This window comes from Balaenoptera borealis (assembly GCF_965194805.1).
Source record: "Balaenoptera borealis genome assembly, chromosome: 7".
NCBI classification, from domain to species: domain Eukaryota; kingdom Metazoa; phylum Chordata; class Mammalia; order Artiodactyla; family Balaenopteridae; genus Balaenoptera; species Balaenoptera borealis.
In genome coordinates, this window is record NC_138864.1 from 69,827,527 (window position 1) to 69,852,906 (window position 25,380).

At 37.9% G+C, this 25,380-nt stretch overlaps 1 protein-coding gene across 4 annotated transcripts in view; it reads left to right on the forward strand.

Moving 5' to 3' along the window:
* SEM1 (SEM1 26S proteasome subunit) overlaps positions 1–25,380 on the forward strand; it is a 306,555-nt gene that overhangs the window by 34,324 nt on the left and 246,851 nt on the right. For 3 of the 4 annotated variants that reach the window (XM_082398705.1, XM_082398702.1, XM_082398704.1), the window contains exon 3: positions 8,371–8,490. In XM_082398705.1, the coding sequence (XP_082254831.1) occupies positions 8,371–8,443 (73 nt within the window). In that variant the 3' untranslated portion in view covers positions 8,444–8,490. Of the gene's footprint in view, positions 1–8,370; positions 8,491–18,709; positions 18,825–25,380 lie in introns of those variants that run through there. The other variant, XM_082398703.1, reaches the window with a different exon arrangement.

Genomic DNA, 25,380 nt, shown 5'->3' on the forward strand with positions numbered 1-25,380 from the left:
TTGAGTCGTAAGAGATCATGCCACCTACTGTAGTTATGTAGAAGATGCACAGTTGAAGAGCGACACCATTTATTGTTTCAGTTACCAGAGTTCAGTGCAACATCATGTCTTTTATATAATAATATGGCTTCCAAACTTTAGAGTCCTAGATGGGAAAGAGATAACTACTAATAATTATTAATCTTATGCTATGTGTGACAAATGTAGCATATGCATTTTCTCATTTAATTGTAAGTACTGTTATTCCATTCTACAGATGAGGAAACAGACAAAAAGAGGCTAAGTAATTTACTTAAGGTCATACAGCTGGTAAGTGATGGAGCTGGTGTTCAAACCCAGGCAGTCTGACTCAGGGCCTATTTAACTACTAACTCTAATGCAGACTGAAAATGTTTTCTTGGTCTTGGCCAGAAAGGGCCTTGGTGACCAGATGTCTGACCCTGTAGAAGAGAAAGTGTTATTGCATCTCTCAGGCACAGGACGGAGGACAGGAGAAAGGAATGAGTGTAAGGTGCTAATGAAGTTGTATTATCTTTTGGAGTTAGTGTTTATCCTAAGAAATGAATTTTGGATAGTGAAAAGCCATTACTTTTTTAGCTTAACTAGATATTGTCCTTCTACTGTTGTTGTTGTTCTTTCATACTGAGTGTTTTCGGAAACTTCATCCTGTTGTAGTTGGAGAACCAAAGGTACCCTGTACTGCTCTAGTGCCCAAGTCATAGAGGCACCACCCAGGGGGTGGTAGTACCCATCATCAAAGCATAGAAATGAGGGGGACAAAAATTCAATGGGAGGAAGCTGGAGGTTCTTGAACAACTGCCTTTTCCCACCTAGAGTGTCTCCCCTCAAGGCTAAAACCTAGGTGGGTCTGAGGTTCTCTTAATAATGGAGGTTTTCCCCTCCAAACCTTTGAGTAATTGCCTGACAAATTCCATAACTTGGCACCCAACTGTGACCTTGAGGCAGAGAGGGTACCATTCTTGGTTTCCTGTCCACCATTTTTCTTTCCTTATAGCAAGTGACTCTGGGATAGAAGTGCAAAGTACTGCCTAGAAGCCCTGGGAAGAAACGCTGGAGTGCAGGATATTCAGTAAATAATTTTCAGGGAATTATACTTGAGAAGCCATTGGGTTTCTATTTGTCTTACCTGGAGTCACAGCAAGCTTTCACTCAAAGAGGGCACTGACCTGAGAACCGTTATGAGCTGTGTAACCAACCAGGAGACAAACGGAGTATTTTGGTTTTCTAAAAGTAAATCCATACACTAATGACGAAAAATCTGAAAGTGAAATTAAGAAAACACTCCCGTTTACCATTGCAACAAAAAGAATAAAATATCTAGGAATAAACCTACCTAAGGAGACAAAGGACCTGTATGCAGAAAATTATAAGACATTGATGAAAGAAATTAAAGATGATACAAATAGATGGAAAGATATACCATGTTCCTGGATTGGAAGAATCAACATTGTGAAAATGACTCTACTACCCAAAGCAATCTACAGATTCAATGCAATCCCTATCAAACTACCACTGGCATTTTTCACAGAACTAGAAGAAAAAATGTCACAATTTGTATGGAAACACAAAAGACCCCGAATAGCCAAAGCAATCTTGAGAACGAAAAATGGAGCTGGGGGAATCAGGCTCCCTGACTTAAGACTATATTACAAAGCTACAGTAATCAAGACAGTTTGGTACTGGCACAAAAACAGAAATATAGATCAATGGAACAGGATAGAAAGCCCAGAGATAAACCCACGCACATATGGTCACCTTATCTTTGATAAAGGAGGCAAGAATATAAAGTGGAGAAAAGACAGCCTCTTCAATAAGTGGTGCTGGGAAAATTGGACAGATACATGTAAAAGTATGAAATTAGAACACTCCCTGACACCATGCACAAAAATAAATTCAAAATGGATTAAAGACCTAAGTGTAAGACCAGACACTATCAAACTCTTAGAGGAAAACATAGGCAGAGCACTCTATGACATACATCACAGCAAGATTCTTTTTGACCCAGCTCCCAGAGAAATGGAAATAAGAACACAAATAAATAAATGGGACCTAATGAAACTTCAAAGCTTTTGCACAGCAAAGGAAACCATAAACAAGACCAAAAGACAACCATCAGAATGGGAGAAAATATTTGCAAATGAAGCAACTGACAAAGGATTAATCTCCAAGATTTACAAGCAGCTCATGCAGCTCAATAACAGAAAAACGAACAACCCAATCCAAAAATGGGCAGAAGACCTAAATAGACATTTCTCCAAAGAAGATATACAGATGGCCTACAGACACATGAAAGAATGCTCAACATCATTAATCATTAGAGAAATGCAAATCAAAACTACAATGAGATATCATCTCACACCGGTCAGAATGGCCATCATCAAAAAATCTAGAAACAATAAATGCTGGAGAGGGTGTGGAGGAAAGGGAACACTCTTGCACTGTTGGTGGGAATGTAAATTGATACAGCCACTATGGAGAACAGTATGGAGGTTCCTTAAAAAACTACAAATAGAACTACCATACGATCCAGCAATCCCACTACTGGGCATATACCCTGAGAAAACCATAGTTCAAAAAGAGTCATGTACCAAAATGTTCATTGCAGCTCTATTTACAATAGCCAGGACATGGAAGCAACCTAAATGTCCATCGACAGATGAATGGATAAAGAAGATGTGGCACATATATACAATGGAATATTACTCAGCCATAAAAAGAAATGAAATGGAGGTATTTGTAATGAGGTGGATGGAGTTAGAGTCTGTCATACAGAGTGAAGTAAGTCAGAAAGAGAAAAACAAATACAGTATGCTAACACATATATACGGAATCTAAGGGGAAAAAAAGCCATGAAGAACCTAGTGGCAAGACGGGAATAAAGACACAGACCTACTAGAGAATGGACTTGAGGATATGGGGAGGGGGTGGGGTGAGATGTGACAGGGTGAGAGAGTGTCATGGACATATATACACTGCCAAATGTAAAATAGATAGCTAGTGGGAAGCAGCCGCATAGCACAGGGAGATCAGCTTGGTGCTTTGTGACCACCTAGAGGGGTGGGATGGGGAGGGTGGGAGGGAGGGAGATGCAAGAGGGAAGAGATATGGGAACATATTGTATATGTATAACTGATTAACTTTGTTATAAAGCAGAAGCTAGCACACCATTGTAAGGCAATTATACTTCAATAAAGATGTTTAAAAAAAAAAAAAAAAGTAAATCCATTTTTATAGAAGATAGCTCTAGGACCAAATTCTCCCTCCTGATATGGGCATCATATAGTAACAATAAGTTTCCCAGTTACAGTGCACACTGTGAATTTAAAGATTTTAACAATATTGTCCAGCTAGTTAATTTTTTCCATTTAGGAAGGCATGAATTACAATTTTTAGGTTAATTCTGCTCTGTATCCCCATAGCATGTTTTCCCAGCATATTCTATGATGTTTCCTGCCTCTTGGCTTTACTCATGCAGTTTCCCAAGCTGGGATGCCCTTCCTCCTTTCTTCAGTTGGCTAAATCCTGATTACCATTTAGGATTCATTTTAGGGCACTATCCCCTCTTGGAAGCCTTTTTTGGACTCCCACGTTGGGCTCAGTGCCCCTCCTCCAGCTTCCCATTGCACTCAATTCCTTTATCTTATTTTTTAGCTTCATTTAATTGAAATTATCTGCTTTGAGGGTTTTTTCCCCTCCCTTCATTAAAATCTCAAGTCCTCATGGGTGGGGTCTGTCTGTATTCAGCCTTTTCACCTTTAGATCTAGTAAAGTCCTTAATAATGTCAGTTGAGCCAAATTAAATGGGCAAAAGCTGGTCATAAGATGTAGTGAGAGTTCCATAGTTCATTCATTTCAGCTTTGGAAGTGAGAACTGATTCTATATAGCCACCATTGAAACAAGGGAACCAAAATTAAGCTCCAGCCATCCCAGAGAAGGTAAATAGAAGACACTGAAGCTAGACTTGAATCGTATTGCTGACTTCTAATTCTAACTTGTTTTGAAGCAAGTTGTTTATTCCATGTGTCTTAATTTGCACAACTGCAAAATGACTATATTATATTCACTGAAATCTGTGAGGCCTGCTATTCTTATTGAACCATTGGATATCAACCATTATGAATGCAGCTCATTTTGCCAAAAACATAGCACGTGCAGTTTAATCAATGCAGAAGTGAAGACCAAGAGTCTTGGAACAGTTGTACTGATTTGACATTTTCCTGGAATCGACAAGGAGATATACTTCCATGTGGCAAGCTACTGGATCCCCCCCAACCTCCTCCTTTTTCAAGTTATAAACACTTTGCTCATTGACATTTATTAGAAAGTAACACAAAGCAGATTGCTGGGTTTGCATTCTGTGGACGTTTCATATTTGGCATATTGTAAGCTCTCTGTGTGCCAGGCATGATGGCATTCTTGGAGGTTAAGCTTTTAAATCCTGTTCTACCACTTAATAATTTCATTGACTTAACCTTTATATAGATGAAGTGTATAATTTCCTCAAAGAATACTTCGGTGCCCCATGCTTGCCAAAAGAATACTTCAGGTTGGAAATTCGGTCTGTGATCTGTCAGGTGATGAAACAAAAGGTTTTAACTTAAACACAAACGCTAGGTTGCAAAGGGACCTAGGTCACAAAGGATCCAGATGATTTTGTATTTGGTTACAACATCCTCCATCTCCCTGGCATCTCTATCCTTTCTTCTCTTTTCTGCCGTCTGTCAATATACTTGAATGAGGAACTTAATCACATATGCTATCAACAGGTTGGTTTGGGTTCTTTTCCACCTTCTCTTTGATGAGGTGGTAATAAAAGAGTATATCATAAAACAGTATCCAGTTTTACATTGTTTTCAATTTTTTCTCCAGAGCTAAATAGTTTAAGACTAAGGCTGGACCCATTAGTAATTCCAGTATTTGAGTCAAAGAAATCAAATGTTATATTTGATCTAACTTAAAGAGGAAAATAAAATATAATTTTCCTCCATTTTTTTGTTCTTTCTGTTCTATCCATTCTGTGGTGAATTGTATATTTGATTATTAATTGATTTTTATTTATTATTAAAAAAATTGTAGGTTTTGTTATTAATTATAATAATAATACAATTAATTATAGCAAATTACCACATTTGTTTGGAAATTGAACATTTGAAATTAAACAGTATAAGAAATTAACAACAGTATATAAAGTGGCTTTATTTATGAACCTTGGAGTCAGAATCACCTGATTTATTCTGGGCTCAGTTAAGTACTAGCTATGTGGCCTCAGGTGCATTGCTTAATCTTTCTAAGCCTCATCTGTAAAGGGGATATAGGACTATGTAACTTGTGGGGTTATTGTATGATTAATGAGATAATTGTATACAGCATTTAGCAGAGAGCTTGACACTCTGTAAGTGCTCAATAAATGATAATAGTTTTCATTTTTAATATTCTATTTAACTTTGAACACTAAAGTAAAGAGATAAAGTAATGAAATGCAGTTTTTAAAAAACCTACTACTCTATTTTTAAATGTGATTCTCAGGTGGTTTTATAAAAACTGTTTTTATTATACATAGAGAGATATAGCTCCATGAATACAATTATTATTATCTGCAGAAAGTCATCCACTGCTTAGCTTATGTGTCTTGGGTAAAGGCTGCATATTGCTTTTCTATCACGCCTTCTACCAAGTCCATTGTACTAATGTCAACAACTTGGAACGGGATTCAGCAAACTGCAGCCTGCAGACCAAATCCAGTCCCCTGTCTGTTTCTGTGTGGTCTGAGAGCTAAGAATGGTTTGTACATTTTTAAATGGTAGGGAAAAATTTTTTTTAAAGAATAATATTTTGTGACTTAGGAAAATTATATGAAATTCAAATTTCAGTGACTATAAATAAAGTTTTATTGGAACACAGCCACTCACATTTATTTACATATTGTCTACAACAGCTTTCCATCAGCAGAGTTGAGTGCTTGTTATAGAGACTGCATGACCTGCAAGGCCTAAAATATTTATTATCTGGCCCTTCACAGAAAAAAGTATGTTGACCTCTGACTTCAAATAATAAAAATATATTTATGGATAAATCTTTCAGAATCCAGTCTTCTCAATTTAAAGATTGTATTTTCGTTTGCTAAGGCTGCCATAACAAAGTACCACAAACTGGGTGGCTCAAACAATAGAAATTTATTGTCGCACAGTTCTGGAGACTAGAAGTCTCAAATCAAGGTGTGGGCAGGCCATGCTCTCTCTGAAACCTGTAGGGGAATACTTCCTTTCCTCTTTCTAGCTTCTAATGGTTTGCTCACAGTTTGGTGTTCCTTGGCTTGCAACTACATAAATCCAGTCTCTGCCTTTGTCATTGCATGACGTTCTCCCTGTGTGTCTGTTTTCAATGACTGTCTTCTAATAAGGACACCAGTCATATTGGATCATACCCTACTCCAGTATGACTTCTGGAGTTATACTTCTTAACTAATCTCATTTGCAAGGGCCCTATTTCCAAATAAGTTCACATTCTGAGGTACTGCGGGTTAGGATTTCAAAATATCTTTTTATGTTTGTAGGGTGGGTTGGTTGGGGAGACACAATTCAACCCGTAACTGTCAGGAAACTAGATTCCAAAAATATAAAGGGATTCCCTCTAAGTCACAAGGAGAGTTAGTGGCAGAACAAAGAAGAGACTTTGAAGTCATACAGACTTGAACCAGAACCTGGAAATCTGGAATTCTAATTAATGAATAATCTTTCCACTACACTATATGGGTTCAAAGTGAATTAATCTCCCATACCTAATGTATATGCAATATAGAACTTTTTTGAGTCCTTTTTAAAACATATACATGTCTTAAATATATATATATATAAACATTAATAATGAAACATACTATTTAAATTTCTGGACTATTATTGGCTCAAATTCCCAGTACTATAATTAATTTTTATTTATTAACACCAAGAGAGAATGAGTGTGATGAGTTTTTTCTTTCTATTTCATGTCAGCTAACCATTCCAGAAAACAGAATGAACTGTATTCATAATCTACATTATGTAGTGACACTTCAATATTCTGCTAAACTGTCAAAGTTTACATTTTTATTCAGAAGTGACATGCATACAAGACAATATTAAAGAGAAAAATCAGTAATGTAAATAATAATTTAAGTTCTTTTAAAAATAACATAATTTTTTTCCTTTCCCAATGGCTATCACTTTTATCAACCATAAAAACTCAAGCTTAAAGTTATTTCTCTCTCAAAGACACTCTAAAAGTAGTATCTGTAGATAGGTTCTCACCTCCAGAGGTCTGTTAATGGTTGTATGCAAGGGGATAATAGAATTTCTCAGTGTTAAAATATCATTAAAATATGGATTATGGGAAAAAGGATCCCTTTAGAACTAAAAGTAATAGAAACATGGCAAATAAAGAAGTATGTTTGTGTCACACAAGGGCAGGAAGCAGAGTTGGGAAACTTTTCACCAGACCTTGTTTGCCTGTGAATACCAACTATTCTACAGAGTATTTTTCAAACAGTATCAGATGCTTATGTTATGGGGAAGCCAGGGCACTTGAGGTTAAAAAAAGCCACCTGTGTGATTTAGCAATGCTGTCCCCTTGAGCTAAATCCAGGCTTTTTGGTTTAATGTTTTAGAACATGATTCTGCCTCCATCAGCCAGTATTAGGGCAATGGGGTACATGGCTCGGTAACGCTAGATATAAATGCCTCCAAATGAACCTCCAGGTGTAGCACTTGGACACTCAAAACATACAGTATTTTAGGATTAAATTACTAGACTTTGAAGGAAAAAGCTGACAGTAGCTTCGTTACTGCACAGAAAGTTCCAGGTTTAGTGGGCCATAGGGTAATTAATTGTCATAACCTTTGCCTTTGAAGTAGCTGGAAGAAAGAAAAAGTTACCCCATTTAACTGACAGAAAAACTGAGACAAGGGCAGCTAACTTGCTTGTGGTTACCCAGGGAATAGTTGGCTGAGACTCCAAGATTCCTGACTCCACATTCATTGCTGTAACCACCAGACTAAAACCATCTGCCAAAAGCTGTAATTTGGTCTTGAGGCCGTGGCCATAGTTTAGAACCACAGTAGTGAGGGAAACACACTTAAAGGAGGACCTTGAAAATCTTTCAAGGGAATTATGCCTTTTTATCTATGTTGCTTATGCAATGATTGGAATAAATGCGGGTTTGGGCCCCACCACATTTGTGGTTTAGGGTTAGGCTAGGGTCCCTTTCAGGAAACTGGGAAGGTTTGCCTCACCCTCGGGCCCAAGTTTTTAAACCAATTGTGTTGAGTTTATGATGCACAAATCAATGTGTTAACATTATGCTTTTTATTTGGCAGAAGTCATAACATGGGTTGCCATGGATGTAACAAGATGGGCCAGAGAGGAGAGGATTGGAGACGTGGAAACTGAGAGAGCACACTTCTTGGGACCACACGGCGATCTGGAACGGCTCTGAGGTGGGTGATTTGCAGGGAACTGAATGGGTATACACTTTGCATTGAGAAAATCTTCAGTGTCTCCAGGAGAAGCAGCAGAAGTAGGTTCTGACCGTGGGTACCAGGCTGAAGTTCTGGAAGGCAAGCCTCAGGCATCAAGGAGGTTGGGCTGTTCATCTTTGGGGTTGAGGCTCAAAGAGTGGGTTTCAATGTCAACATTCAAGTTATTTTTGAAAGAATAAAGCAATATACTCCGCTGGAATGGTATACCAGGTAATAATAATCATCACAGTAATATTAATAATAACTATATGACATCTACTCTTTATTGAGCTTCTATGGGATGGGTGTTATGCTAGCTTTTTATATTTGTTACCTTGTTCATTCCTAACTATGGCCCTGCAATATAGGTTTTATTTTTTATATTCTGTAAATGTGGAATTGAGACTCGGCAGGGTTAACTGACTTGTCCAAAGTCACAAGGATACAGTAAGACAGAGAAGGGATTTGAACCCAAGACTCCAATACCACTGTGCATGCTTTATGCTCATCCTTACTGCAGTAGGGGACATGTCAGTACTTCAGTCCATAGGCATAAGGTGAGAGCCCAGATATCAGATCTAGGAGGCAAGGCTGATGGATACAGTGGGCAAACTCTTAATGTGTCTTTTAAGAACAAGACTGATTCTAGAGATTAGGTCTTGGCTGTGTTTTCAAGTAGGAATGAAATGGCTCTAGAGTAGGAAATCCACGTCTCAACAAATGACCCAATTTCGTTCCTTATTATGGCTGAGTAATATTCCATTGTATATGTGTACCACATCTTCTTTATCCATTCATCTGTCGATGGGCATTTAGGTCGCTTCCATGACCTGGCTATTGTAAATAGTGCTGCAATGAACATTGGGGTGCATGTGTCTTTTTGAATTATGGTTTTCTCTGGGTATATGCCCAATTGTGGGATTGCTGGATCTTATAGTAATTCTATTTTTAGTTTTTTAAGGAACCTCCATACTGTTCTCCATAGTGGCTGTATCAATTTACATTCCCACCAACAGTGCAAGAGGGTTCCCTTTTCTCCACACTCTCTCCAGCATTTGTTGTTTGTAGATTTTCTGATGATGCTCATTCTAATGGGGGTGAGGTGATACCTCATTGTAATTTTGATTTGCATTTCTCTAATAATTAGTGATGTTGAGCAGCTTTTCATGTGCTTTTCAAGGCCATCTGTATGTCTTCTTTGGAGAAATGTCTATTTAGGTCTTCTGCCCATTTATGGATTGGGTTGTTTGTTTTTTTTAATATTGAGCTACATGAGCTGTTTATGCATTTTGGAGATTAATCCTTTGTCTGCTGATTCGTTTGCAAATATTTTCCCCCATTCTGAAGGTTGTCTTTTTGTCTTGTTTATGGTTTCCTTTGCTGTGCAAAAGCTTTGAAGTTTCATTAGGTCCGATTTGTTTATTTTTGTTTTTATTTCCATTACTCTAGGAGGTGGATCAAAAAAGATCTTGCTGTGATTTATGTCAAAGACTGTTCTTCCTATGTTTTCCTCTAAGAGTTTTATAGTGTCCGGTCTTACATTTAGGTCTTTAATCCACTTTGAATTTATTTTTGTGTATGGTGTTAGGGAGTCTTCTGCTTTCATTCTTTTACATGTAGCTGTCCAGTTTTCCCAGCACCACTTATTGAAGAGACTGTCTTTTCTCCATTGTATATCCTTGCCTCCTTTGTCATAGATTAGTTGACCATAGGTGCGTGGGTTTATCTCTGGGCTTTCTATCTTGTTCCATTGATCTATGTTTCTGTTTTTGTGCCAGTACCATATTGTCTTGATTACTGTAGCTTTGTAGTACAGTCTGAAGTCAGGGAGTCTGATTCCTCCAGCTCCGTTTTTTTCCCTCAAGACTGCTTTGGCTATTCGGGGTCTTTTGTGTCTCCACAAATTTTAAGATTTTTTGCTCTAGTTCTGTAAAAAATGCCATTGGTAATTTGCTAGGGATTGCATTGAATCTGTAGATTGCTTTGGGTAGTATAGTCATTTTCACAATATTGGTTCTTCCAATCCAAGAACATGGTATATCTCTCCATCTGTTGGTATCATCTTTAATTTCTTTCATAAGTGTCTTATAGTCTTCTGCATACAGGTCTTTTGTCTCCCTAGGTAGGTTTATTCCTAGGTATTTTATTCTTTTTGTTGCAATGGTAAATGGGAGTGTTTCCTTAATTTCTCTTTCAGATTTTTCATCATTAGTGTATAGGAATGCAAGAGATTTCTGTGCATTAATTTTGTATCCTTCACCCTAATTAATAAAGTATACAGAAAGTCTTTATATCTGGTGGGGCAAGTCATCTCATCTTACTCTTCTTCTCTAGGAATGTCTTAGCATTATTGACTCTTGGTTCTTTTCACATGAATTTTAGCATCACTTTTTTGAATTCCTAGAAACAACTTGTTGAGATTTTGATTGAAATTGCATTGAATTTAGGGAACAATTTTGAGGACGAATTGATATCTTAATGATTGGGGGTCTTTCTAATCAGAAATGTGGTATATACTTTGACTTATTAGGTCTGAATATCTTTCAATAAAACTTTATGGATTTACCCAGAAAGATCTTGCATGTCTTTTGAGAAGCAGTGAAGAATAGAGCCGTAGAGTTTAGAATCTGGCACCAGACTGCCTGGATTTGAATTCTGTCATTTGCCAGCTGTGTAATGCAAACTTATGTAAACTCAGTGTGCCTTAGTTTCTTCATCTTTAAAATGGGGATATAATTATGCTCACTTCAAAGGGCTATTATAAATAGTAAATGAATTAATATGCAAAACATATAGGAACAGGTCTGGGAAATAATAAAAACATATAAGTACTTGCTGCTAGTATTCCTAGGTTCCTTTTTTTTGTAATTACATTTTCCTACATAAACATGTAATTGACTTTTATATAATATTATTTTAAACTTAATTATGTTGTGGTCAGATACCATTTGTTAGATATTTCCTGAGAATTGCTCTATGGCCTACTCTTGGTCAATTTTCATAAATATTCCATGAGTTCTTCAGAAGAATGTGTAATCTTAAATTGTTGGGTACAGATTTGTCTATATGTTAATTAAATTGAATTTATGAATTATGCTGTTCAAATCTTCTATGTTAATACATTGAAAGTGTGTGGGTTTCACTAGATTAGTGGATGAAATTGAGTTAGTAATGTAGAAGATCTCTAAACAATTTAAAATTTTCACAATGCCTACTGGAAATTATACATACAACAATCATGAGGCTTCTCAGCTTAAATAAAGCATAAGGCTCCTTTGCTTTTTTACTGGGATTAGATTGAGTCCTTATCTTCAGAGTAGCAGTTATTTATATTTCTGGTTTCTAAAAATAAAATTATTGCACAATAAAATGCCACTATATTTCTACTAGTGTTTTGTTTTCTTAATCTCTTTGACCTATTCATAATTGAAGGAGGTGTGTTGAAATCTCCCACTATGAGAAAGGACTTGTCCATTTCTCTCTATGCTTCTATCAACTTTTGATTTATATCATTTGAAACTATTTTTTCATTATATGCAATTTTAGAATTGTTATATCTTCCTGGGGAGTTGAAACTTTTGTTGTTATATTGGGGCATTCTCTATCCATAGGAATGGTTTTTTGTCTCAAAGTCTGTCTCATCTGTATTATTATAGCTAACCCAACTCTATTTTGATTAGTGTTTGCATGGCTAGTTTTTCCTGTCCTTTTATTTTCCACTATTTCATGTCCTTAGGTATGTTTTTGGTATACTACTTATAAACAATATATAGTTGGATTTTACCTTTCATCCAGTCTGATACTTTTATTTTTAACTGGCAAGTGTAATACAATTATGCTTACTGTGATTACTGATATATTTGGGCTTTTTTTTTTTTTTTTTAACCATCATACTTTGTTCCTTCTATTTGATTCACATTTTCTTTGCTTCCTCCAATTATCTTCCTGCCTTTTGGGGGTTGATGGAATATTTTGTTTTTTCATTCCATTTTCTTTCCTCTATTTATTTGAAAGTTTTTCATTGTAATTCTGTTGTTTTAGTGATCACCCTTGAAATTTGGAAATAAGCTTAAAGAAGTCAGTAATCAGTGCCTTAGTCTCTCTCTTGAAGAATACATCTATCCTTAATATATTTTAATTCTAATCACTCTCTCACTCATCTTTAGTGTTTCTGTCTTCTTTTAAGACATCAAATTTGAATTATTACTATTTTATACAAATAGTTTTACTTTTCGTCTTGTGTCTCTCATATTTTCTTTCTTGGGATCATTTTCCATCTTCCAGATAATCACCTTTGGATATTCCTTTAGTAAAGATCTTTTACTGATGATTTCAATTTTTTGGGGGGGGCAAGTTTCAGGATATAAGTAGGTTTATTTTTATTATTTTTAAAAATATTTTAGTTTTATAGGGGTATAGTTGATTTAAAATGTTGTGTTAGTTTCAGGGAATATAGTTGATTTAAAATGTTGATTTCAACTTTTGTTTGCCAAAAATGTCTTTGTTTTGCCTTTATGCTTGAAAGACAATTGTTCTGAGGACATAAGTTGGCAGTTATTTTTGTCAGCACTTTGAAAATATTATTTCACTGTTTTCTGGCTTTCCTCGTTGTGCTGGAGAATCTACCTGTAATTTGTGGATCATTTTTTCCTGTTGCTTTTAAGGTTTTCCCTTTGTCTTTGGTGTTCTGTAGTTTCACTAAAATGTATTCAGATAGGAATTTCTTTTTATTTATTTATTTTTTGGCACATGTCGTTCTGTGTTGTTTGGCACAGGCACATTCCTGTGTCTGTGAATGCATATTTCCTCAATTCTGGAAAATTCTGAGACTTTATTTTAGATATTGACTTTCTGTAAGTCTCTTTTATCTCTTTCTGGGGTTTGGTGCAATACAGCTCTGCAGGTACAGACATCTACCAAGACTTTCACAAGACTTTCAATGAAGTTGCTGTATTGTTAGAAGTAGTTTAGAGACAACCACAATAATGCAACTAAGCAGGCCTGCAGGACCTCGGCTGGGTGGGTTAGTGCCTTTGTGCAAATTAGAAAAAAGTGCCCCCTTTAGGCAGGTGTAGGGCATTTGATTTAGTGAGCAGAGAGCATGGCCTGGGGAGCAAGGCTCCGGGTAGGTTTTGGTCACTTGTTGCATCCTTAGCTGGGTGTCTTTAAACCAGGGGTCCCCAACCCCTGGGCCATGGACCGATAGTGATCCGTGGCCTGTTAGGAACTGAGCCGCACAGCAGGAGGTGAGCAGCGGGCAAGCGAGAGAAGTTTCATTTGTATTTACAGCCACTCCCCATCGCTCGCATTACCACCTGAGCTCTGCCTCCTGTCAGCATTATGGTGAGTTGTATAATTATATATTACAATGTAATAATAATAGAAATAAGGTACACAATAAATGTAATGTGCTTGAACCATCCCAAAACCATCCCCCCACCAAGATCCGTGGAAAAATTGTCTTCCACGAAACCTGTCCCTGGTGCCAAAAAGGTTGGGGACCACTGCTTTAACCAATCGCAGCACCCCTGAAATGGTAAGACCTGTGGTGGCTAGGTGCAGGGTTAGGGTCAGAGGCACAGGGAAGGAGCCCAAAAGGGCTACAGAACAACAGGGAAATCTTCATGTTTTGCATAGAGAAAGATGGCTTGATGACAGGCTGGTCTCTTCAACAACACTTGCACACAGAGACTCTGCCACCTTTTGTGGCTCACCTTCTAACATGGGGACAAGTTATGGGCCCTGTCTCCTAGGAATTGCATAGTTCCTGTGTATGGATTTAACCTTCGTTTCTTTTTACCTACACACTTTCTTAAGGGGGGCATGTGTTCATATAAAAACAAATTATTTGGACATTTTTACTAATGAATTTTTACCATGTGATTTAAGCATTTAATCAGTAAAGAAATGAAAACACTGTACATTAGAGATGTTCAGCATACTTTCATTATATAAAATATATACACCAAGCATTCCTGATCACCAGAATGGATGCTTAGATACTGACCAAATCCAGAGAAAAGAGAGGCAGGAAGATTTACACTCAGCCATTTTTTGTTGGGCACTAATACTGTGCCCAGGACTGGGCTGGCACCAAGCTTTGCACTACAAGGTTACAAAGGGAATATTAGCAAAATACTAACATGGTAACCCTTGGGCCCTGAAGCCAGGAGAGATGCAGGTCATTGAATCACACGTCCCATCCTCTGATTTCACTTGGGATTCATCAGCCTAAATAACCTAATTGAGTGTCATAATTGATTTGGGAGACTAATTTCCTTCCCTGGAAATCATTAAAGGTGGCCACGGCTTGCTTGAAGCGACACTTTCTCTAATGGAATCCCCTGGACTCCTTCATGAGGAAGAAAGGCCCTGTCAGCAGGTGGCTGCTCAGCCCTGCTGGCCCAAGGCCTGCCCAGACCTGCCCTCTCCACAAAGGCTACCAGTAGCTCCTCAGGCCTCCCCACTGGGCGCCTTTCAGAGTGGACAAAAAGGGCACATTGCCAATGGAGGCAGCCACCCTGGGCAAAGGGCTGGCTACTACCGTCCTCTTGGCCATCACCCCAATTAGCGAGACACACTCCTTACTACTAAAGAATTTTCAGCAGGAAACTCTTTTGTGAGTGGTTCGACTTCTCCCCTGTGTGAAGTACTTAGAGATTGTGACTTCTTTTTCGAAGCCAATGTTAAATTCCTAATTAAATCCTTACCTTTGAGGTTTTCCAGCCAACTGAGAAAACCCACTAGAGGTGGCCCTAAAGAATTTGCAATTCCTTCTGTTTGATTTCACCAGTGAGAGGTGAAGCTGGGAGCAGCCACCCTGCTCAGAATACCTTTGGAGTCACAAGAGGTGGTTCTCCTTTTCCTAGATTTTAATCCTCTTCTATTTAGGGTGGAAATAGCCTAAACCAAAAATCTGAAAGAGTGGCATCAAGTCCTGATAAAGATGCTGAATTTTAGAGTCACAAATTGAAAGATGTCCGAGATTTAGTTTTATGATGTTCATTCATCTCTGTAGGTACTCTATTCTTAAGCATGCATCTCTGTCTGCAGTGGAAATTTCCATTTGAAATACTCCCCCTACAGGTGTAAGCCATCCCCAATTTAGAATCATCTCCATAGTGCTAAGATAGCCTCAAGTCTATAAATGGCATTTCTAAAATCATCTAAGAAAAAATGTCCATGTCATTGGTAAGATAGAAAGGCTGCCCTAACTTGCTCCTTGGTTTAACCATTCTCACTGTTCTTCCATGTTCTCCCACTCATCCAACTTAAATTTTCTTGCTGCTGTTTAAATTTCTTGTCTCTGTGGAGATGAATAACAGATGTTTCATAGTTTTCAGGGCTTAAAGACAATATTTCTGTTGTAATCACAATTTAATATTGTAGATTGCATATTTTTATAGTAACAGCTACTGCCCAATTTATAAATTGGCTCAAATTATAAATAAGCCCAACTTATATGTATTTTTAAAATTTCTTTTTATATTTTATATATTTTTAACATGTGCACTCTTCAGTTGAGCTACATCAGCCCCAGTAGTTGAAGAGCACACATGTTAAAAGTGCTAGAGTGTGGCATTCTTACTCAACCCTTTCTCACTTACAGATTTTATGGGACTCAGATGTTATTTTTCCCACTTGATCTTGCATTACTAACTAAATAAATATAGATGATTTTTTGATGTGCAAGGTAGATTTCTTAACACTGATCCTGCATTTAGATGAAAGAATCTTACTTTTATTTTACTAGGTCTACACTGACTCTTAAGGACTAAAGAAAAAAAAGTATAATTTATCATGGAAGCTGCTTAAATGCAAAATTAATTAGGCCAGGGGAGGATGGACATGGGGATTAAACTGTCATGCTGGGATTTGATGGTTGGTGACAGATCAGGTGGGCCAGGGAGGCCACGATGGGGTGGGGGTTGATGTGTTTAGTATATCAGAGGCTGCAGGACAGAATTCAGCGAAGCAGTGATGATCAGACAAGAGAATCAAACTTGGGGAGATGAGCCAAGCTGCGAGGGAAGAATGCTAAGGAATGGGGGACTAAGAATGCTAAGGCTGTAGGAATGGGGGACTCTGGCTAAGAGATTGGGGACGAGTGGGTTTGGGCAACATAAGGCCAGAACTGAGACCAGAGAAATTTGACTGCATCTTGTATGTGTAGCAGATGCTAACACCACCAGCAAGAATGGAATTTGATTTTGAGCTCTGAATTTGGGTGGAGGGAGACTTTATATGCTTCTATCCAAGGGCCAGACCTTGTCTGAGAGAGGTCTAATCTGAGCCTAAGGAAGAAAGGAGACTTGAGATGGGGAGCAAAAGGACAGGGAGCTGGAAGTACCCTGCATAGCAAGTTTCCTTACTGAATGAGTCCATTAAAGGCTGTGTAGAATCAGTGTGGGAATCTGGCCCAAAGTTTCTGTCATCAAGATTAATGGCTAATTAATATATAGCCAGTTACATTTTTACTTTCCACTAGTATTATAATAACAATTGTATTTCTAGTCCTTTGTTTTATAATCACTATCCCTCAAAATATTCTGGTTTTGAAGGTAGCTTTATATTTATTAAGGAGATGATAAAATGGAAGCTGAATAACTTATTCAAAGCCACAGGCACCTAAGTAATAAAACAAAAAGGAGGAAAGGACCAAATCTGTTGAGATGAAGGATGGACTGGATTACCAAGCGTCTTGAGAACACTTCTGAGGGGGATGAACTTGTTCATTATCCAGTATTAGTTTCATAGGTGTGGACATATGTCAAACCCTTTTAGATTATACAGTTTAAATATTGGCAGTTGATTATGTGTCAAATATAGTTCTATAAAGCTGTTCAAAACATGAAATAAAATAACAGATGGTACCAACAGTTGATGAATGTAAGTGAATATAAGCTGCAGTTTTTGTACAACCACATGACAATGAAAATGGGAGTCTATTGGTACTAGATACCTCTCTATTTTTTCTGTCAACAAGACTGAGGGAGAAATTTGAATAAAAGGTAAGGGCTAACTTGTCCAGGATTGACCCCCTGCTGGCTGGCCTCCCTGAAAAGGAGTTGGCCTCCTGAAAAGCTCCATGGAAAGAGACTAGGCTCTAGTGCTTCCAGCAATGAATCATTTCTGGTCAACTACGAGGCATGGAGCCTAGCTTCTCCCTGTCCTGCCGGGGGAAGGCATGGTGCTTTATAACCATAACACTGACACGGTGAATGCTCCACATAACTTGCCACTTGTATCGCTGTAACTCAAAGTGTATACCTCAACCTCTGATTATACCAGGGAAGAAGCCAGTGACCCTCAGTCATGAACCCTGACCTGACAGTACAGGCTTATGCCAAGATTCCATTATACTATGTAGGTTTTGTATCCTTGCCCTTCATTATGTCAAAGGAGGGATGATGCTTTCTAATGAAGTAGCTTAAAAGCTTCACAGCCCGAAGTTCAGATCCCTCTCCTCGAATCTGAAACCTGGCCTGGCTAGGTCTCTCTATGATGCTGTAGAATTAAATGTGAGATGGGGACCTATGTCTTCTGTCTCTGTGAATTTTCCTCAGTGAACACTGGTATGAGTACTTCTTGGCCAGTTGCCATTGTTTGCACAATACTGAGGGACGATACTGATGTGTTCAATTACAAATGCAGGGCTTTCTTCCTCAACTGCACTCTCATGGTTCTCTGTAAACCATTTACTCTTCTCTAGTCAGCTCCTAGCTAGATGTGAAGGTTTACAATTCTCTTCAAGTCTCCCACCCAATCATACTCCCTCATTTGGGGCAGCTTTGTAGAGAAACAGACAACATTAAGTGTAATTTCTCCCCACAAACATATCCTCTGTCTTTTCCCACTACTCCTTCATTCTTTCCTGTTTCAGAAGAGAAAGAGGAGACTATATTGTATAACGGGTAGGAAGAAGGAGGAAGGTGGCCCGGGTTCCTGTCTTGTCTGGCATGTTGACCTCGGAAAGGTTATGTAACCTGTCTCAGTGTCCTCATCTGTAATGCAGAGGTAATAATGCTATTGATTTTATAAGTTATGGGGAGGAATAAATGAGAAAGTGAATGCTTAGCACAGTACCTGGCCCATAACATGTACTCAGTCCACATGGGCTGGTATCAACGCTATGATGACTCCTTTCTAAGGTGAACACTACACTCCCTCCTGACGCCATTCTTGTTCCCATTTCTAGATCCTGGTTACAAGAGTCACTGCCCTTCTACATCTCCTCCCATCTTTAACTGAAATGTCACCTCCTCTGTGAAGCTATCCTCCCTGGCAAAATAAATTACATTTATTTGTTCGTGTATCTGTCTCCTCTGTTAAAATCTGAACTCAGGGGCCAGATAATCATTTCTATAGACCCTGATACTTAGGTGCTTACTTTGTTAAGTAAGTCAGATTTAGAAAGCAGTCAAAATTCCTCCTTTTTTTCTGTTAGGAATCTGCCTCCTGTGTTAAAAAGCCAAACATGATCATAATTCCCTTTATTGTTTTGTTCTGTGTTTTGAGAGGCAGTGTGTTTAAATGGTCAGCACATGGGTCTGGAGCCATTGAGCCCTGCATGGGAATCATGGCCCTGCCATTTACAAGCCACGTGACTTTGGTCAAATGGCTCTTTAAGCCTCTGGTGCCTTCATTTGTTCATGTGTAAAGTGGAGCTAATCACAATACCCACCACCAAAGAGTTGTTGTATTAAGTCAGATAAGGCACAGAAAGCATGCAGCCCAATGCTTGGCACACTAGCCGTTTCTATCATTATTGTTATTAGAATTGAGTTATCTCCAAAACCATGGTACTCTAGCTGCTAGAAAATCCGCCTGGATCGTGCTTTTAGGTCAACACTAATGGTGCTGTCAAAACTACGGAAAGAGTGGAAATAAAAAGAGAAAAGGAGAAACATATTTGTTCTGTTCTTTTTTCAATGAATGCTTGGATGATCATCTGTATGAGTATGCGTGTATTCATACAGTTAGCTTTTTATTTCACCTCTCAAACAATTGGAGTACAAAGAGGAAAAAAACTACACTTTCCTCTTTTGGGAAATACAACTGAAGATGAAAAAGAAAGTTTTTCTAAGGTAGTTTAAATTTCACTGGGAAAATCTTTATGCTTACAACGTGTTAAAAAAATGGTATTTGATTACCATGAAAATTGAAATAACCCAAATAATGGATTGGATTGTTTATGCAGCATATACCTTGAAATGGTCAATTAAATATAAAATCTTCCCTCTTCTTTTTGTGTTGTTGATTATTTTTTTGTGATTTTCCTCCATTTTTAGCAAAAAAGAAGGTATTTCATCATGTCTGCAACATGCCCAAACTAGTTTACCAAAATATATGCAACATATATAAATGCAAAGGATTTTTAACCTTAAAATAGAATTAGCTCATAAAAATTAACAAGAAATATACAAATGCTCTCATATAACAAATGGGCAACAGACATGAACAGGAAATTCACCCATAAGAAATACAAATAGCCAGTAAATAATACAGTAAAAATACAATATTATTTTAACATTAAAAGCTTATTTGACTTGAGTATGCATTTTACCACAAAGTTATTCATTATTCAATTGCATTGAAACCAAACCTGCAGATTAAGAGAGATATTCTGTCTTTTCAGACAAGTTTATTATGTCAATTTTATATGCTGTTCAAAACCGATGAAAAAAAAGAGATAGGAAGAGATATGAAATAAAATAAAAAGTAGAAATATGTTAAATATTCAAACATGAGGCCCCTCTGCTCTGCTCTGAAGTTTCCTAGATAAAGTAATTTTCAGCCTCTTCCCAGGCTTTGAGTTTGGTAAAACTTTTGACCTTATCTTTTTGCATCCTAAAACCCTTTTGTCATCTTGTTCTTGGTCATCCCTGTAGGTTGAAGCTTCTTTTTCAGTCTTGATGATCACAAGTGCCCTTGTCCATGAGCAGATACCTTGGCATCCACCATGACCTGGTTCTTGACAGTATCTGTGGTTCTTTCTCTCATGTCCACCTAACATGAATTACATTTGATAGTATGTAATTAGTATGTAGTTATGATATTTAATTAGTATGTAAATATCAAATTACATTTGATATTATACTTATTTTAAGTAATAATAGTTTATCTTTGAAAAATATCATCTGCTACTTTAATAAGATGGGAATTCATTTACATATATAAATAATATTTTAAATAGGAATCTTAAAGGAAGAGCCTAACACCTTTTTCAGTATGGAATTTTAAGTTCTCTTAATCCCTAATTTATTAACACTCTGGCTACAGAGGTGACATTTCCTACGAGGTTTGGGAAATTTATGGCAATACTAATAAAAACCAATCCTTGACTTGCCACCCACATGCTGTTTGAAGCTGTTTTTTTGGAAGACCTGGAGACTGTGGCATCTTAGATTCCTGACTTTGTTGTTATTCATCCCACCCACCCTTCATTTTTCTCCATGAGTAACTGGTTTCCTCTGAGTCCTAGTAAACCAGAGGCACAGAAGTCCAAAGGCAACAGTCAAATGGAAACATAAATCCCAGACCCTCACACCTGAACACACCACAGGCAAACTGACTGCCAGACTAACTCTGGGAAGTGGCTGCTATCAAATTCCATGGATGAGACTAACCTTATACCAAAAAAGTCACTGCCTAAAAAACAGAGAAATTTATGTATTTTGAAATGGTTGTAGCTGTCATGCCAGTTTTTTACATGGTGAGAATATTGGATCTTATCTGTAGCTCCGAGTGTGTGAGTGGTGTAAGTTCTTCCATTTGCTTTTTTCATTTAGAAGTTACTGGTTCTCATTGGAATTCTAAGTAATGCCTTTCAGAGACAGAACAACCCTACAATATTGTTGTTATTATTAATCTTTCCTCAGATTTTAAAATCTTTCTATTCTTTCATGTTAAAGCTACCAGAACTCAGTCTTCCCAAATGGCTTTGCCTCCTAGCATTGGCTTAGTAATACTGAGTCAGAGGAAGGACCTGCTGGCAAGGTGTCTCCCCCACTGCCTGGAGAGCATTCCCGGGAGGCTGGGAACCATTGCCTGTCAGTGATGAAAACCTGTCTTCTCATCAACTTGGCAATAGTGTAACATGCCAGGCCAAAGAGGACTTTCTGACATCTGGTTACAGGAGGATTGTGCAGCAGTTTCCCATCATTTGTGCCATGGACCCTTAGTTTTTTGCAAGATGCCCATAGGAAAAAAGATTTTTGTGGTCAAGTCAGTTATGGAAACCTCTGCCTTTGAGCTGTTTATAGATTCACAATGCACATTAGCACAAACATGTTCTGAGACTTCCTGTGTTTAAAAAAAAAATACTCTGTTTAATTTTGTTTAGCTTAGTGATTTCCAAATTTGTTTGACCACAGAATCTTTTGGGGGGAAACGTTATTAATATTTCATAGAACTGGTGAGCTATAGAAAGCACACAGGATGTACTGATGGACAGTTAGGAGGATGGATCTGATTAACAATGGGAAGGATAGATTTGGAGTCACAGATCTATGTTCACATTGAACAGCTGTTTACCAAAATATATATAATGATTTTAATTTTAGATCTCCAGACCTCTCTCATTCTCAGTTTGGAAAAAAAGTGGAAATAGTAATACTATTTACTACACAGAGTGCTGGTGGAATGAAAGGAGGCAGTGTGTGAGAGGCCATGGGACTAGTGCTTGGTACAATTTTGATCGAATCTTGACTCTTCTTGAGGAATGAACACTGGGGCCAAATGGCACACTGGAATACATGGCACAGAGTGATTGACAGAAGCCCTGCTGCTGTCTGACATGCACATACATGCTCTGCGAATGATGGCTTCATGCAGGGTTGGGAGTAGCAGCTTATTGATGAGCCGGTGCAGTTGAAAGGGTTACGGGCATTTCTATACCACCAACTTGGCCTTCTTCATAGTTGGTCAAGACTGGCCATCTGAAAGTGACAAAGGATCAGGCTAACTGCTCTCGCGACACTGGACCAACTGTATTTTTCACTAAAGGCCAGCAAGATCATTGATTGTGGAGATTTGGTGGACTCTTTCCTCAGAAGGAAAACACAGACCTTTCAATCCCAGCTTTGGCTTGTGATATTTTTCCTTATACAACCAAGCAGCTAACATTGAGTAGGAGATCTTTTGTTGATGATTTTGAGACTTTTTCATAGTTTGGAGGAATATTTTCATCTGAATATCTTGTCATAACTCAAAAAAATTATCTTAGTTTTCTAACCTCTAGCTTGAATAAAAACACATTAGTTTATGAGCTATCTCCATACTAACCTATCTGAAGACATGTAGTAGTCAAGCTGTATATAGTTAACTCCATAGGAGTCCATTGCTAGCTCTTTCTGCTGAATTTCCATTTACCTCCATTAATAGATGCTTTAATTAGAAGTTCTCAAAGAGCCTTACAAATGAATTGTGGTAGATATGGAGCTGCTCCATCCAGAGCTTCTTTCCAGCATGTGCTGCTTACTAACATCTAGGAGGGTCATCAGCAGAGACTTCAGTTCTCAGCTCCTGAAGGGTCCATCTCAGTTGTCCACCTCAGGTCACAGCCTCCTCAGAATTGTCCTCATCCAATGACTGATCCAGGCAGGGGTAAAAAGGCTCCCCATTTTGGCCCAATGTGAGACAGCTTTGATGGCCAATATGTGTTTCAGCGCCCCCCGCTGGGTGGGCCACGGCTTTGTCAGGCCTGAATTGCAGTTCGACCTTCAGTGGTCTGCAAAAAAATTGACCTGCCAAAAAACTGCAATTTGACCTCTGCTCAGCCCTACTCCCTTAACTTCTTTTTACAAATATAGATTCCAAAATCTCAGCATCTGCTTCTGGAGAAGCCAGTCTGTGCCAGAGGTTGGCACTTTTTATGCCTCCTAAACATCTATGCAGTGTTTCATGAACACATTCTCTCTCTAACTTGATTTTAAGTTCTTTGTGAGCAAGAAATATATAGAGACTTCTACATATATGCCACAGTTTCTACTGTTGTGCTATGGACAAAGAATATAGCTGTTAAGTATATTATGAATGGAATGATATGTTTTTTATGCAGATGAACAACATGCTTCTCTTTTTGAGAGACTTCTATACTAAGCAAGTGGTCATAAATTAAGAGAGCCATGTTAGAACTCTGGAAATTCTGTCAGTCTTGTTCAGCTTTTTTAGTGGGTCTCTCAGTGTCCACTTACTCTGTGGAAGTTTTCAGGATGTGGTTCTCGCTTCCTTCCCTTTTTCCTTCTTTCTGGGTCCAGAGCTAAAACTGTTGTCCAATATTCTTCCACCTATATCCTTCCACATTCTTCTATGATAGCTAAAATGATATTTTTCTTTATTAATTGTTATGCACAGCAGCATTCTTGAGTAATGCATTCAAAAATTGTGAATGTCATTTTCACCTTAAATAGGCCCCTTTAAACAAATAACTGCTAAGCATTCTTTCCTGTGAATATGTAAATAGGTTAAAAATAAAGATGCAGCCAGTGCTGTGTGAATATTATTACAACATTACACTTAAGATCCTTTCAGCCCCATTTGCTAACATTTTGTACTCCCAGCCAAAGTGCCAAAAATTGCTCTCTCCTCATGCAATTTTCTAAAATTTTGCTGGCACAAAATGAAGTAAAATCTCTATCTGCAGGAGAGAGCAAACTTCATTTAGTGTGTTTTACAAAGTGCTAAATAGGTTTTCTATTTCGGGAGTGGAGTGGCAGAATGTGTGCTTCCTGCTATCCTGATCAAACATTTGCAATTCCATTCCCTCACGGATCACACATTCCAGGTTGTCTTTGGATGTATTAACATAATACTTGTGATTTTATTCAGAAGAAAAGGAAAACAATTACAATGTGTTCAAGGGATGTGATGTCAGTACTGGAAGGTTATTTTTCCTTGTTTTTAATTTTTTTCTATTATTTAAAATAAAATAGTGGTTACAGTCCTTACAAGAGGCTTTTGTATTCAACTGATTTCAAAGTTAGAGCTCTTATTTCCTATTTTCTAGCGCATCCTCCAAAAGAAAAAAGTGTCATGGTCTCACTGCTGAGAAATTTAGGGTCCTGGATCACTAGCATTATTTCAAGTAGTCCATCAAACCTGTGTCTGGCAGAAATCATACATAACTAAATAGTCACTGAATATATTTTCTAGGAAAAAAAGTACTTGTCTCATAACATAATAACAACAAAAATAATAATAAGTAATATTGATGGATTGTTTAGAGTGTTCCAGGCCTTAGTCTAAGAACCTGACGTGTATTATCTCATGGAAACTGACTTCCACCTTCTGAGATAGTACTGTTACTATCCCCATTTTTCAGATGAGAAACTAAGAGAAGTTAAGGAACCTGGGCAAGTTAGTGAGCAGATGATCTGGGATTTAGAACTTGGCTTGGCTCCACCCTGCATTCTTTACTAATATGCAAAACTGTCTCACAAATAAGGGGAGGGTGGAGTGATAGTACCTCACACTCCTAGCAGAGTTTGCCATTTAGTCCATAAGGAAACTTGACTGAGAGAGCATGGAAACAAATAATTAGGGGAGGAAGCTGGAGAGAACACAAGAGGTTGAAATATGTGACTTTTTTGTAAACGTCTCCATATGTACAGCCTAAAACACATATGCTGAGAGGATTTGTACACTTTTCCAGCTTTTCCCAATGCTTAATATGTGGCTTTTGTCAACACCCAGCTACTACTTGAAAGGAAAGGAAGTTCCTTCAATGCCAGTGAAGGTTGGAGAATTGACCTAGGCAATTAATTTTTGGAGAGTAATAATGCAGTGAGCACTAGCCTTTTCAGATATCTGCTAATTCACCTTTTCAGAAGCAGTTAACAAAAGGAAGAGGTAAATTGTGAGGTTCTT